Genomic DNA, 11,385 nt, shown 5'->3' with positions numbered 1-11,385 from the left:
ACATTAAAGCAATGATTAGTGGACTTCAAAAACAGCATTTTGCTGAAAGCATATTAAAAGAGAATTTGCACAAGTTTCATTTCCAGTCTGTCCTGTTGACAATTACAGACAGGTAGACTTGTTATATATCATGTGCATCTGAATGTTTATCTCACTCCTCACATGTATTTGTAATCTAAGAGCTCAACTTAGCCCTTCTAAAAATTACTTTCTTTTGAGGGTGGGAAAGAAGAACAGAGAAAAATATTCACAACATTTTTTCTGGTTTCTTTTCATATTCCTTCCTGGTTAACCTGGAAGAGGGAGTGGTTAGTGTCCACCTTGTTCTGGTTTTGTTCAATTTACTGTCCAGATGAATTGTTATGGTTGTTAAAACCAAACCTGCTAATTAGAAGAGATCCACATACATCTCCCAATATGCAGATCTGGGTGCTGGTGAAGCAGCTGGATGAGCCCCACGCTCATCACATCTAGGTTCTCCCACAGGTTTGGCTGCAGGTAGGTTCTGATTCCACTGCAGAAGTCACAGTCTTGACTTCATTAAAGCATGTGTATTTACATGCTTTTTCAAACTAGGACTTTTGTGTTGTGATTGTCAATCAGGCACAATTGCTACAAATCCCACATAAAACTCCCTTTTGAATTTAATTAACAATCCTGTAGTTCTCAACTATATGGAAGATGATGGGGAAGGAAGAAGCTCTTAAAATTTTCTGTTTATTTTTTCAACAGTGTCACAAACAATTATAAGGCCAAAATACACAATATTAAATAGACAATCTAAAGTTGCTGGTATTCAGTGAGAAAGACTGAGGTATACAAAACATTTTTTAAATTGTGCGGAAATTTGCAATAGTTTTGAAAAGGTGCTTTTCCATTTTCAGCTAGTGGTTAATTGTCCAAGTGATCTTCCAGTAACTGTGTAATTGTGACCAACTGAACACAATGCATTTAACAGCTACTGGTTTTTACAGAACACTTGAGTTTTTTAAACATTACATTTATTCTAAAAGCAGTAATGTAGTAAAATAAGACTATATCCAAAACAACTCATGACCTTCATTTGATACATCATTTTTACTGTTAAGTGTGGAAAGTTGGGATTTTTTTTAGTTTACTTTGGATGTGACAAATGAAAAGGACACTTCAGAAATTGTCAGATTTATCCCAGAGAAAACAAGGCATAAACCAAAAGAGAATGGCAGTGCCAAGTATTTTTATCTTCTTCCACACTGTATTGGCAAATGATAGAAGCACACAAAGATAATGTAATTACATAACTTCTAAAACAGAATTTTAAAGTTACAAAACTAGAGAGCTTTTGGCTGAGCACTTCCCTGAGTCTTCATTTTTAAAAATCATGTTAGACATCATGTGCATAGAATCTGTTACAAATGTCTCAATTAAAAAAGGCTGTATGCAAAAGTTAGATACTTCTATTCTTAAAAAGCCTAAGCAACGACTGCTGAGGAAGCAGTTTCATTCTTCAGAATCTGGTATTTTTCCTAAGGAGAAAAGCAAACTTCAGATACTTTTGCATTAGGACTTTGATAATTTGAAATTATATCATCACATGATTTGTGCTTTGTGAACAAGTCTAATGGGGAAGCTTTTAGGGCAGGACCAAAACAACAAACTTTGGGACTTCTACATAATTAAAAAAACTTTGGTATTTATAGCATTTTGTGAGAAAATAGAAGGCACAAGTGTGCATCAAAACTATATGATTTTGTATTTTAATCTACTTACATTGTTTTCATCAGCACATTAGACTTTCTGTAAGTCTTTACTTAAAGATGTGTTTTAGTAACAGTAATTAGTTAGCTGTCATAAGGCTTCTGTTTGACCTAAATGCAAGGCTGTTTTAGCAAGAAGGCATCACTGATAAAGGTACATTCAACAACATATGAACTGATGTCCATCCACTAAAAGTTCACCATTCCAGCTCAACGGGATAGTCTCCAGTAAGACATGCTGTGCAATGACCAAGCTTTCCCATAAGTGACTTGTGGGTTTTAGGGTTGTTTTCTTGTCTTGCTTTGATACTTTCTTGCACAGATGATACCAGCCCTTCCACAGAAAGATAGACAACACTGTCTGCTCCTAGAGGAAATAAAGGGTCATCAGTTAAAGCTGCAATATTGTACCAAATCCAATGTACTTTGAAAATGTAGTCACATCATCATATGGATTATGAAAGGGAATTAAAAATTTTAAGACTGCAACATGTCTTGCCCTTCTTAAATTCTTTGTGCAGGGAGCAGACTCACTGAAATCTAGACAGAAGGTTCTGTTTGGAACAAATATGTAACACATTACTGCAAAAACAGAAGCAAAGTCCAGAGTGTGTACTAAGACTCCCTGAACTCCTTGTACTCTTCTCAGAGTTAACCTTAGTTCAGGTCTGGAAGTAGATATGTGTGTGGCTAGTGCTTTCCAAATCTGAGTACCAAGGACTACCAAGCCTATCTGGGACCAGGAGGAGGGGAAGACCATCATGTTAAAAAAAAAAAATGCAATTTATGAAAATTTTCTAGTAGTAGAAATGTTTGATAGCCTTCCATATCATTACTTTTCTATCCTTTGCATTCATGTGGTGAATAACATTTAAAAACGAGATCCTACAAACTTGAAATATTTCCATACCCCTTCACAATAACTTTTGGAAAAAAGATTTCATTGCAGTACTAGACACTGAAAGTAGGTGTTTTAACACATGAAATCAGAGTTTACAGTGGAACATAACCGTTGATCTTTCTTTTGTTCTGCTGCAAACACAACTCAAAATTTCAGAAGGTTGTCAACATTCTTTGATTGGTTTCAAATGTAATTTTTTTCAAAGTGAAATATATAATGCAGTTAAAATTATTTACGTAAATGTCAATTTGTAGAAAATTCAGTGGCTGTTTAAAAATTATAAATATATTTTTATGAATATCTCAAGAAAGTGAAACTACACCCACTTTTCATTATAGGACAGATTTTCACTACTTATTCCTGGTATTTTGACTGCAGTAGCTCCTTTTTGTGAAGTTTCTCAGAAGGAGCTTTAAGTATTGGAAAGCTTTGTTGTCATACTTTATTTGCAACTTATGCAATTATTCTAATAGTTTCTATTGTTTTGACAAACACAGCTCCATAACTGTGTTAAAAAAAGTTATGTAGCTGAATTAGTTTGAGCCATAGAGTACTCACACTGCAGAAACCTAGCTTATCAACCTTATAGTTATTTTTTCAGTTTTGCCACTGGTGCCTTGATATGTTCTGTTTAATTTTGAAGCAGACTATAAAATACAGTGGACAACTCTTACAAAAAAATAAAAAGAGAGTAGGATTTACCTATATAGTTTGCAAGATCATGAAATTCAGGTCTGTTGGCAATGAGTTCTTCTTTAGTTGGAATGTTTATTCCCATGTAACAAGGAAATCTTATGGGAGGTGAAGCTACACGGATGTGCACCTGAACAAAAATAGTTTCAAAACAGGCTGATATTAGTTGACAGTCAGCAGATCATAACATAATAGCAAAGTCTGAATTCTGCACAGTGATAATGAACAGAACACAGCACTGCACAGAAATCATTGAAGGGTTAAAATAAGATAAAGTTTTTCAGATGCCAACACAGAAGAAGGTAAGATGGTTTTAGAACTTATTTTTTACACTATTTCCTACTGTTCTTAGAAAGTTCCATCCTAATTTTACTTCTCTTCAGTGATGTTCAGTTCTTGATAAATAAGTTTCAGCTTACAAAATCAAACATTATACAGGACATTTTTGCTCCAGTGTGCTGATTTGCACACTGTTTTGTTTAAAAAATCTTTATCAATTGAAAAAATGGTGCTCTGGTGACCTAAGACATGTGGTATTTACGGCAGCATATGGTTGTACTTTCTGCACTTCCACAGGTCCCACATCAGGAATACTTAGTTTTCTGATCTTAACTAATTTGTATTCCATTCTATTTGCCAGATAGTGCTTTGTAAGTGGAGACCTGTTTCTGTCACCTCAATCACCCAAAAGTCACACTCATACAAAAGAACCTTCTTAACCTATCTTCACAATAAACACACACTAGCCATTGGGTTTTTTTTTTTTTCAAATTTGCCCTTTTAAATAAGGCAACAATGTACAGTACACACGAAGACAAGCCCCTGTGCTTTAACCCATCATTCTATTTACATCTGTATTGTACTGACTTAAAATTAACTTACCTCTTTGGCTCCTGATTCTCTCAGTAGTTTTATTATAGGTGAAATGGTATTGCCTCTCACAATTGAATCATCAATGATAACAACTCGTTTGCCTTTAAAATTATCAGACAGAACACCAAACTTCTTTGCAACACCAAGCTGCCGTAATCTCATATTTGGCTGGATAAATGTTCTCCCAACATATCGATTTTTACAGAGTACTTCAACATATGGTAGTCCACACTGCAAACAGGAGAGAGTTAAACAGAATTAATATAGAAGGACTTGATAGTCTCACTTACTGTTTTTTAAAGTGACCTTAATACTTAGTATGACTTTACAGTTATCAAAAAATGTTTAAATGCATTAATATAGAGGAATAAAGACAGAAAAAACAACACAGGGGATTTAATAGGAATAGCCTATGTACTGAAGATATAGTGCTTTATCAATAGGCAGCTCTAACAGCCCACATCATTATAGTCCATTACAAAAAGAGATGTGTATATATATGCTTGGGGGAGAAAAAGAGCAAGGTAATGTATACCTTTTGAGCATAACCAAGAGCTGCTGGAGTTGCAGACTCTGGAACTGTGCTGACCAGGTCTGCTTCCACAGGTGCTTCAATAGCAAGCTGCTGCCCACATCTTCTGCGGACTGAATACACCATCTGACCTAAGAATAGAAAGAAGTGTTTTTCTTGGTATGCATGATTCACATTTCCTCTCAATTTTCTGTATGAATTTGTGTGTCAAGTTGTAGGCATAGAAGTCAGTGAGAAAAATTCCATAACTAAGGTCATAAGGTCATTTTTTATTTCCTTCCATTATGTCACATTCTAACATTGACATTTGTATCACTACATGGAGAATTAAAATCCAGTTTGCCCTAACTGGGTAACTAACTAAAGGTCCTGTGGATGTTACAAAATCTGTCTGCAGGAGGAAAGAAATAGAAATTATGCCTGCCTGTTCATAATGTGCATATTCTATTTTTAAACTGTTTTTTCCACCAGACAAAATTTATGCAATCCTTCTGTCTCCTTCTGTCCACTTACTGACTTTGAATCAGTTGGCAAGATTCACCCTGAATTTAGTAAGGGGATAAGGGGACTCAGAAACTTTTAAGGCCCTAAAAACTTTGCAATGTGGGAAAGAACTGGAAGTATTGTGATGTGATGAGACACAGCAAAAGCTACAGCAGCAGTACCAAGGAATGTGAGAAGTGAGGATACTGAAGGGTAAGGTGATCATGAAAGAAAAGGAATTTGGGGTGAAACTGGCTTTATAAGGGTGGGGAGTTGTACTGGATCAATGGATAGCATGTCCCTAGAAAGCAATGAAGAGATTGTTTGCCATATATGGGTGTCCTGGCTAGGATTTTAGGGCTTCTGTTGAAATAATAATAAAAGCATTACACTCACAATGCATAGATTTACGAGTTAAATGACAAGCATCTTCCTGAAATTACACTTACTGCAAAGAAAATTATCAGAATAAAGTTATATTGTAAATCCTATTTCACAAGCCTAATTTTTAAAATATTTCCCAAGAACAAATAAAGTTCATTTCTTCAGTCTCTCACTTGTAAAAGATATTTCATCTACCTTAATCATGTTCATGGCCCTTTTCATCCCTCCTGCAGGAGTATGCAGGCAGCCTATCTGAGGCTGTATCCACATCCAGAATCAGGAAGGTGATGTTACATGCTCCTCCTGATGAGCTTTATATCAAAAGCTTTGCCAGCCCATTTTGTCCCAGCTGTGCTCTGTAAGCGTATATTAAGTGATACTTGACTGTGATCCCAGAATCATTGTTGTCCAGGATAACATCTTGCAGTATTTTAGGGAAGAGCTCTGTATGTAACATTTTTGTACCTTCAAAAATACTGTCTGGTCTTGCAAAATAAACGTATTCAAAGATGCAGAATGCTGACGGATCTCCTTCAGATCTTCGTACAACATCCAGTGTCTGGACATCATGTCTGGATATTTTCACAATCTCTCCAGGAAGGACCTCCCGATAGTACCTTGAAAAAAAACATACAGAGAAGTGGAAAATGTCCTGAAACTGGATGACAATTCTGAAGTACAAACAAGAGGCAACTGAAGATATAATTGTTTTTGAACATCCTAACATGACAACTCACTTCCATCTTAGGGTTTGACCTGAAGCATTTTAAGACCAACATGCTAAGACATTATTTAATAAATGCCTTACTAAAACAGTCTGAATTAATATCCAAAAGCAATAAACTAAATAAAATATTAAACTTAGTACCAGAGAATTATGGTATTTGTCCTATGTATGAGACATACTATACAGACTTAATTGAGGTTGAATATATTTTAATAATATAGTTCTCTATCAATACTAGAGAACTTTTCTATGAAAGCTAATGAACCTTACAGTGCAATATGAGAAATATAATCAGAATAGAGGTGGCAGCAAAAACAATCCTGCCTCACAAGCCAAATCTAGAGAAATATCTGTCTAGAGATGACAGATAGCTACCCCCAAATGACATAAAGCTGACTAGAAATGTACCTTCTATTTCTCAGTATGGAATGTTAGGTTTAAGTATCGAATAGTTTAGCTATATTATGTTTAAGTGTTTAACCTTATTAAACATTTTTCTAGATCCTTTAGTGAATCCTCAGCTGGTTATTCTAACATCTATCTCAAAATATTGAAATATTCTGGAGATATGAATCAGAGGTGAGCAAATCTGTATTTATTCACTGGTCAGATACTAGCAGTAGCAGGTAGCAGAAGTTTAGAAAAAATTGCTTTATTGAAAACACACAGGATTCAGCTGATTGTCCTACATAGTGAGCTTTTCTTAACAGAAACTTGGAAGAAGTTTCAGAAAACATTTGAGATTTTCTAACAAGGAGGCCAGCTCACCAGAAAGCATATGCTACAACTCAAGTTATTTCAGCCTGTAAGCTACCAGTGTAACTTTTCTGTAGGTGAAGAGTTATTTTGTAATACAACTATCCTAATGAAAATGAGGGCAAAATGAATAAGTTATATGGGTAACCAGGTATAATGCAACAAGTAAGAGGCATTTACTTTGTGACAGCACACATAATTCTGTTTTTTACAATCATCAGTTTGAGAAAATAAACTGGCAAAAAACAGGACTAGTAAAAAACATCCTCCACAGCAAAACTAAACCTTAGTGTCTTTCATGTTGTTATAATTATGATATTTGCAAACTTGTGATTTAATGTTTAATCACTGCCTAAGGGAGAGCTTTCAGATAAAGTGAGAATCAGGCCACTTACTCTGCACCAATAGACAAAAAGCTACAGGATTCAGAAGAGACAACCCATCCTTCTGTTTCAGTGTTATCTTTTCCTGAAAGAAAAGATTTCAGTTAGAGTCCCCAGTTTTTGCTACCATGACCCCGCACAATCGCATTTTTGCTGCATTGTCTGGCTTGCTATGGTTGCCAAGTGCAATTAAAGACAATTGTAATTTCTAACTAAAAGATATATATATAGCATTCCACTGTTTCCACCTATTATTTAAAAAAATCCCAAACATATCCACAAAATAGACATCAAAAACCTGTTCTAGGCAGAAGTGGAATTAACAGCATCACATTCACAGCTCATGAAGAGAGACAGCTCAGGTAACTACCTTTGTTATCCCTGCACTATTTCAAACTTTTCAAATTCTAGTTCAGTGATCTTAGATAGACATGTCCTGGGTTGGTGTTTTGTCTGCTCCTCTCCCGCTCCCACACCTCGCTGTCTGCATGGAGCTGCCGCCGGTGCCCTTTCTCCCCCCTGGGGGGGTGGTGCCCCGGGCTGTGCTTGCTTGGTTTGCGCTGCTGCTGCTGCTGCTGCTGCTGCTGCTGCTTGCTGCTGCTTGCTGCTACCCCAGCCCTGCTGCTTTTGCCCTATTGCTTCTGCCTGCTGCTGCTGCCCCGGCTCTGCCCCGGCTGCTGCTGCGTTTCCCCTCCCCCTTCTCTCCTTCAGCTCCAAGATCTGTACCGGCTCCGGACGGGACCTGAGCATCAGAGACTGCCTCCGGAGCCTGCCCAAGAAGCTTCTCGCCCTTCCCAGCAGCGACCGTCTCTCACTTCGGTGAAAACAGTTCTTTTGTCATCTGGGATTGTACTTTCCTGTTGCTGGGAAGTGTTTTTTTCCTTGTGTTTGTTAATAAACAAGTTTTTTCCACTTTTCCCCCCGAGTAAAATTCTCTCCGAGCCCAGTGGGGGGAGGAATTGTGAGGGGGGTTTAGTCTGGGGGGCTCCTTTGGAGGCTTTTCCCCAGTTTTGTCCTAAACTTGGACAGACATAATTACTTTTGTTCACACAAGAAACTCTTTGCTTTTCCTATGCTAAATAGGTTGATAGATAGATGCTTTTGATTACAATGGGTGCTGGATAGAATTCTAATGAGAGTTTTGAGACTCAACCACAGGAAAGATCTAATTGTGTCACATAGGGTAGCAATGACTGTATGCTTTAAAAAATCTTGGTATTTTTTCTTGTGGTTAAAACTACTCAGTTTTCTGAAGATATGGAAGCATTTACTGCTTTGCCTTTGAATTATTATAGTTTTAAACAAGTGAAGATATTTTAATCTCACTTAATGGAAAATTTGTGATTTGCAGGCTGAACAGGAACACAAGGAATTTTTCCCCTGAACTGGTCATGTAATGGTCCAGTCACTGCATCTGACTGGGTTGCTGGGAATTCAGAGATACATTGCAAGTAATTCAGCACTTTTTGCCTGCCTTGCTACAGGAGAAATAAGGAAGAAACCAGACTTTCTAGACATTGTCCTGTGCAACTGGTTTTAAGTGGCCTAGCTTGAGCAGAGGATTTGGACCAATGATCTTCAGAGCTCCCTTCCAACCTCAACTCCTCCGGGATTCTATTCATCCCTGCCTTCCTGTTTAAGCAATGGGAATTATTTAAATTGTATTACAGTTGGGGTTGCCTAATTGTGGCCATTAGGCCACTAAGATTCCCTGTATCTGGGAATGTAGTGATTTTTGCATCCCATATTCCTACTTATACCTCAGGGTATAAGTAGGGCTTTAATTACTTATATCAGTGATTTCATGCACACACCATGTAGAGGCAGATTCATATATATATATATATGTGTGTATATATATATATATATATATATGTATATATATATATATATATAGTTTACCTTTTCCATTCATGTCCCCGACTGGAATAAGGCGACCAATGCAGAGTGGGCGATTCCCATATGGATCACGTACTGCATAGATTATGTCTTTATGCATGATTAGCAATGAATACGAGGTTGGAGTTTCCTTCATTAAGTTTTTTATTCTGGAATGAGACATAGGTGAACATAACTGTGTGCCACAGGAGCAGCTGTGTGCATTTACAGCTGCAAATCATGCTGAGGTTTAAGGGCTGGTGCTGACTGTGAAGCCCGCGCTCCTCACCTTGCCACCCAGTCGGCTGTATCATCATTTTCCAGTGGAGGTGTGAAAGCCAGCAGCTGGGTGATCAGCTCACTGTCAGAACTGGTTGACAGGCCCACACCGTGCCGCATAAGCTTTTCAAGAAACAAGCCAAAAGTGTTACCAGCATTAAAAAAAAAATTCTCACGTCACACTGCTCAGATTTGAACCTAACAACACCTTGGTGCAATGAACAAATGCTTTACAGTGCTTCATGTGATCACAGTAGTAATGCCAAGTTTCTTCCAATAAACCAACTATGTAAAATGAGGTTGGACAATTTTCTACACTAGTACTATATTTTTTCTCTTTCATCTCATTCCTTTGCTGTGCATGCAACCAAAATTAACGCCACCAATATTCATGGCATAAATTCATGTTTGGGCCATTTAATTAGCTTCGTGCATACTCTGGGAAAAGAGTTAAAATATAGAAGATAAAATATGAAATTGCCTTTAACAGACCCAGAAAGAGAGATCAAGGCAGAATCCCCTTCACAGGATTTTTTGCCCCCTAAATTATCTATTTTGATTAGGGAGCTCTTTCATAACCCCAAATAGTTTGGTATTAAGGAAAAGTCACAGCAACCATATTTCTCATTTCTGCCTCACACTTAGAAAGAAACAATGCCAGAGCCCCCAAAGGAGGTACTAACCTTCCTTCTGAGTTGTGCAGCATTTGTTAGCTCCCCATTGTGTGCCACAGCGATTTTCCCATGAAGAGTCTCTACAACAAAAGGCTGGCAGTTCTGCAGCTCAGAAATTCCTGAGGTGGAGTACCTCGTGTGCCCAATACCAAGGTTTGAAGGGTACAGCTTCTTCAGGCTGTCTGCACTGAAGACATGATTTATAAGACCCATTCCCTTTGGGAGAAAAAGAAAAAAAAGGTTCTGTTTAGTTTTATTTTCCTGGTGACTTTCTAAATTCTTCTTCTGCTTAATGCTGATAGAGTATTAATGGAACTTTAGGAAAAAGGCAAATAACCTGAAAGATAAGGGAAAGAAAGAAGCTGAGTAGGTGTCACAGTGGTATATCAGATCCCTTTAGTCCTGTTTTTAAATAAAGCAATCTATATTTTTGTGCTGAGGATTTTCATGGAACAATCTATTCCCTGACTAAAAATAGATACTTTCAAGGCTGTAGTCACAATGTGTCTTGTAACAGCCCCCATGATTCTCTCAGCTTGAGAAAGTCTGTGTGACCTTCTCAAACCTCCATTCTGTCTTAGATTCTGTTTATTGCTACTTATGGGTAAAGTAGTTGTCACTTCCTTGAGTCTCACTAATGATTTAGTCATCCATTTCCTTGTGCATAGTCTGTAACAGTATTTTTTTTCTTTCTGAGATCAAGAGGAGCATCAGTGCTCTTTCAAATCCGCAGAGTTAACACCTGAGGTGGAGGGTGGCTTTGGTAAAAAGTTTTTGTGACATCACTAGCATGCTCTGGGTAACTTCTGTGTGTCTGCCACTGTGTGCACAGAAACACCTATCAGGACAACGCTGGCAGGTTTGTTTTAAGCATACACTCAAGACAGGTAATAAAATGAGATTCACTGACAAAATTGGAAACAGCCCATCAAATGTTACTTTTTCTCTAACTACACTGTTTCTTAACTAACTTACATGCATTTCACTTAAGAATACAAAATATTTATTTTCATTTTACCTTGTGCACTTTGAATGCCTGGGATGACTCTCCATCACTTGTCACAATTCCAGCACTCTCTTGGCCCC

At 37.4% G+C, this 11,385-nt stretch overlaps 2 protein-coding genes across 2 annotated transcripts in view; one reads left to right on the top strand and one right to left on the bottom strand.

Moving 5' to 3' along the window:
* Positions 1-8,387, top strand: part of SRD5A3 (steroid 5 alpha-reductase 3) — a 390,804-nt gene extending 382,417 nt beyond the window's left edge. Inside the window, exon 6 of the transcript XR_008840378.1 lies at positions 7,898-8,387. The gene's annotated coding sequence lies outside the window, so the exon portion shown is untranslated. The remainder of the gene's footprint in view (positions 1-7,897) is intronic.
* Positions 702-11,385, bottom strand: part of PPAT (phosphoribosyl pyrophosphate amidotransferase) — a 42,410-nt gene continuing 31,726 nt past the window's right edge. Inside the window, exons 2-11 of the mRNA XM_056490167.1 lie at positions 11,318-11,384; positions 10,309-10,515; positions 9,636-9,748; positions 9,371-9,516; positions 7,481-7,553; positions 6,068-6,219; positions 4,739-4,866; positions 4,213-4,434; positions 3,340-3,460; positions 702-2,103 (exon numbers count right to left, since the gene is read on the bottom strand). Coding sequence (XP_056346142.1) covers positions 1,934-2,103; positions 3,340-3,460; positions 4,213-4,434; positions 4,739-4,866; positions 6,068-6,219; positions 7,481-7,553; positions 9,371-9,516; positions 9,636-9,748; positions 10,309-10,515; positions 11,318-11,384 — 1,399 coding nt within the window. The 3' untranslated portion in view covers positions 702-1,933. The remainder of the gene's footprint in view (positions 2,104-3,339; positions 3,461-4,212; positions 4,435-4,738; positions 4,867-6,067; positions 6,220-7,480; positions 7,554-9,370; positions 9,517-9,635; positions 9,749-10,308; positions 10,516-11,317; position 11,385) is intronic.

The sequence above is a fragment of the Oenanthe melanoleuca genome, chromosome 4, assembly GCF_029582105.1.
Source record: "Oenanthe melanoleuca isolate GR-GAL-2019-014 chromosome 4, OMel1.0, whole genome shotgun sequence".
Taxonomy (NCBI): domain Eukaryota; kingdom Metazoa; phylum Chordata; class Aves; order Passeriformes; family Muscicapidae; genus Oenanthe; species Oenanthe melanoleuca.
Note: the sequence above shows the minus strand (reverse complement) of the source record. Positions and strands in the feature narration are given on the sequence as shown.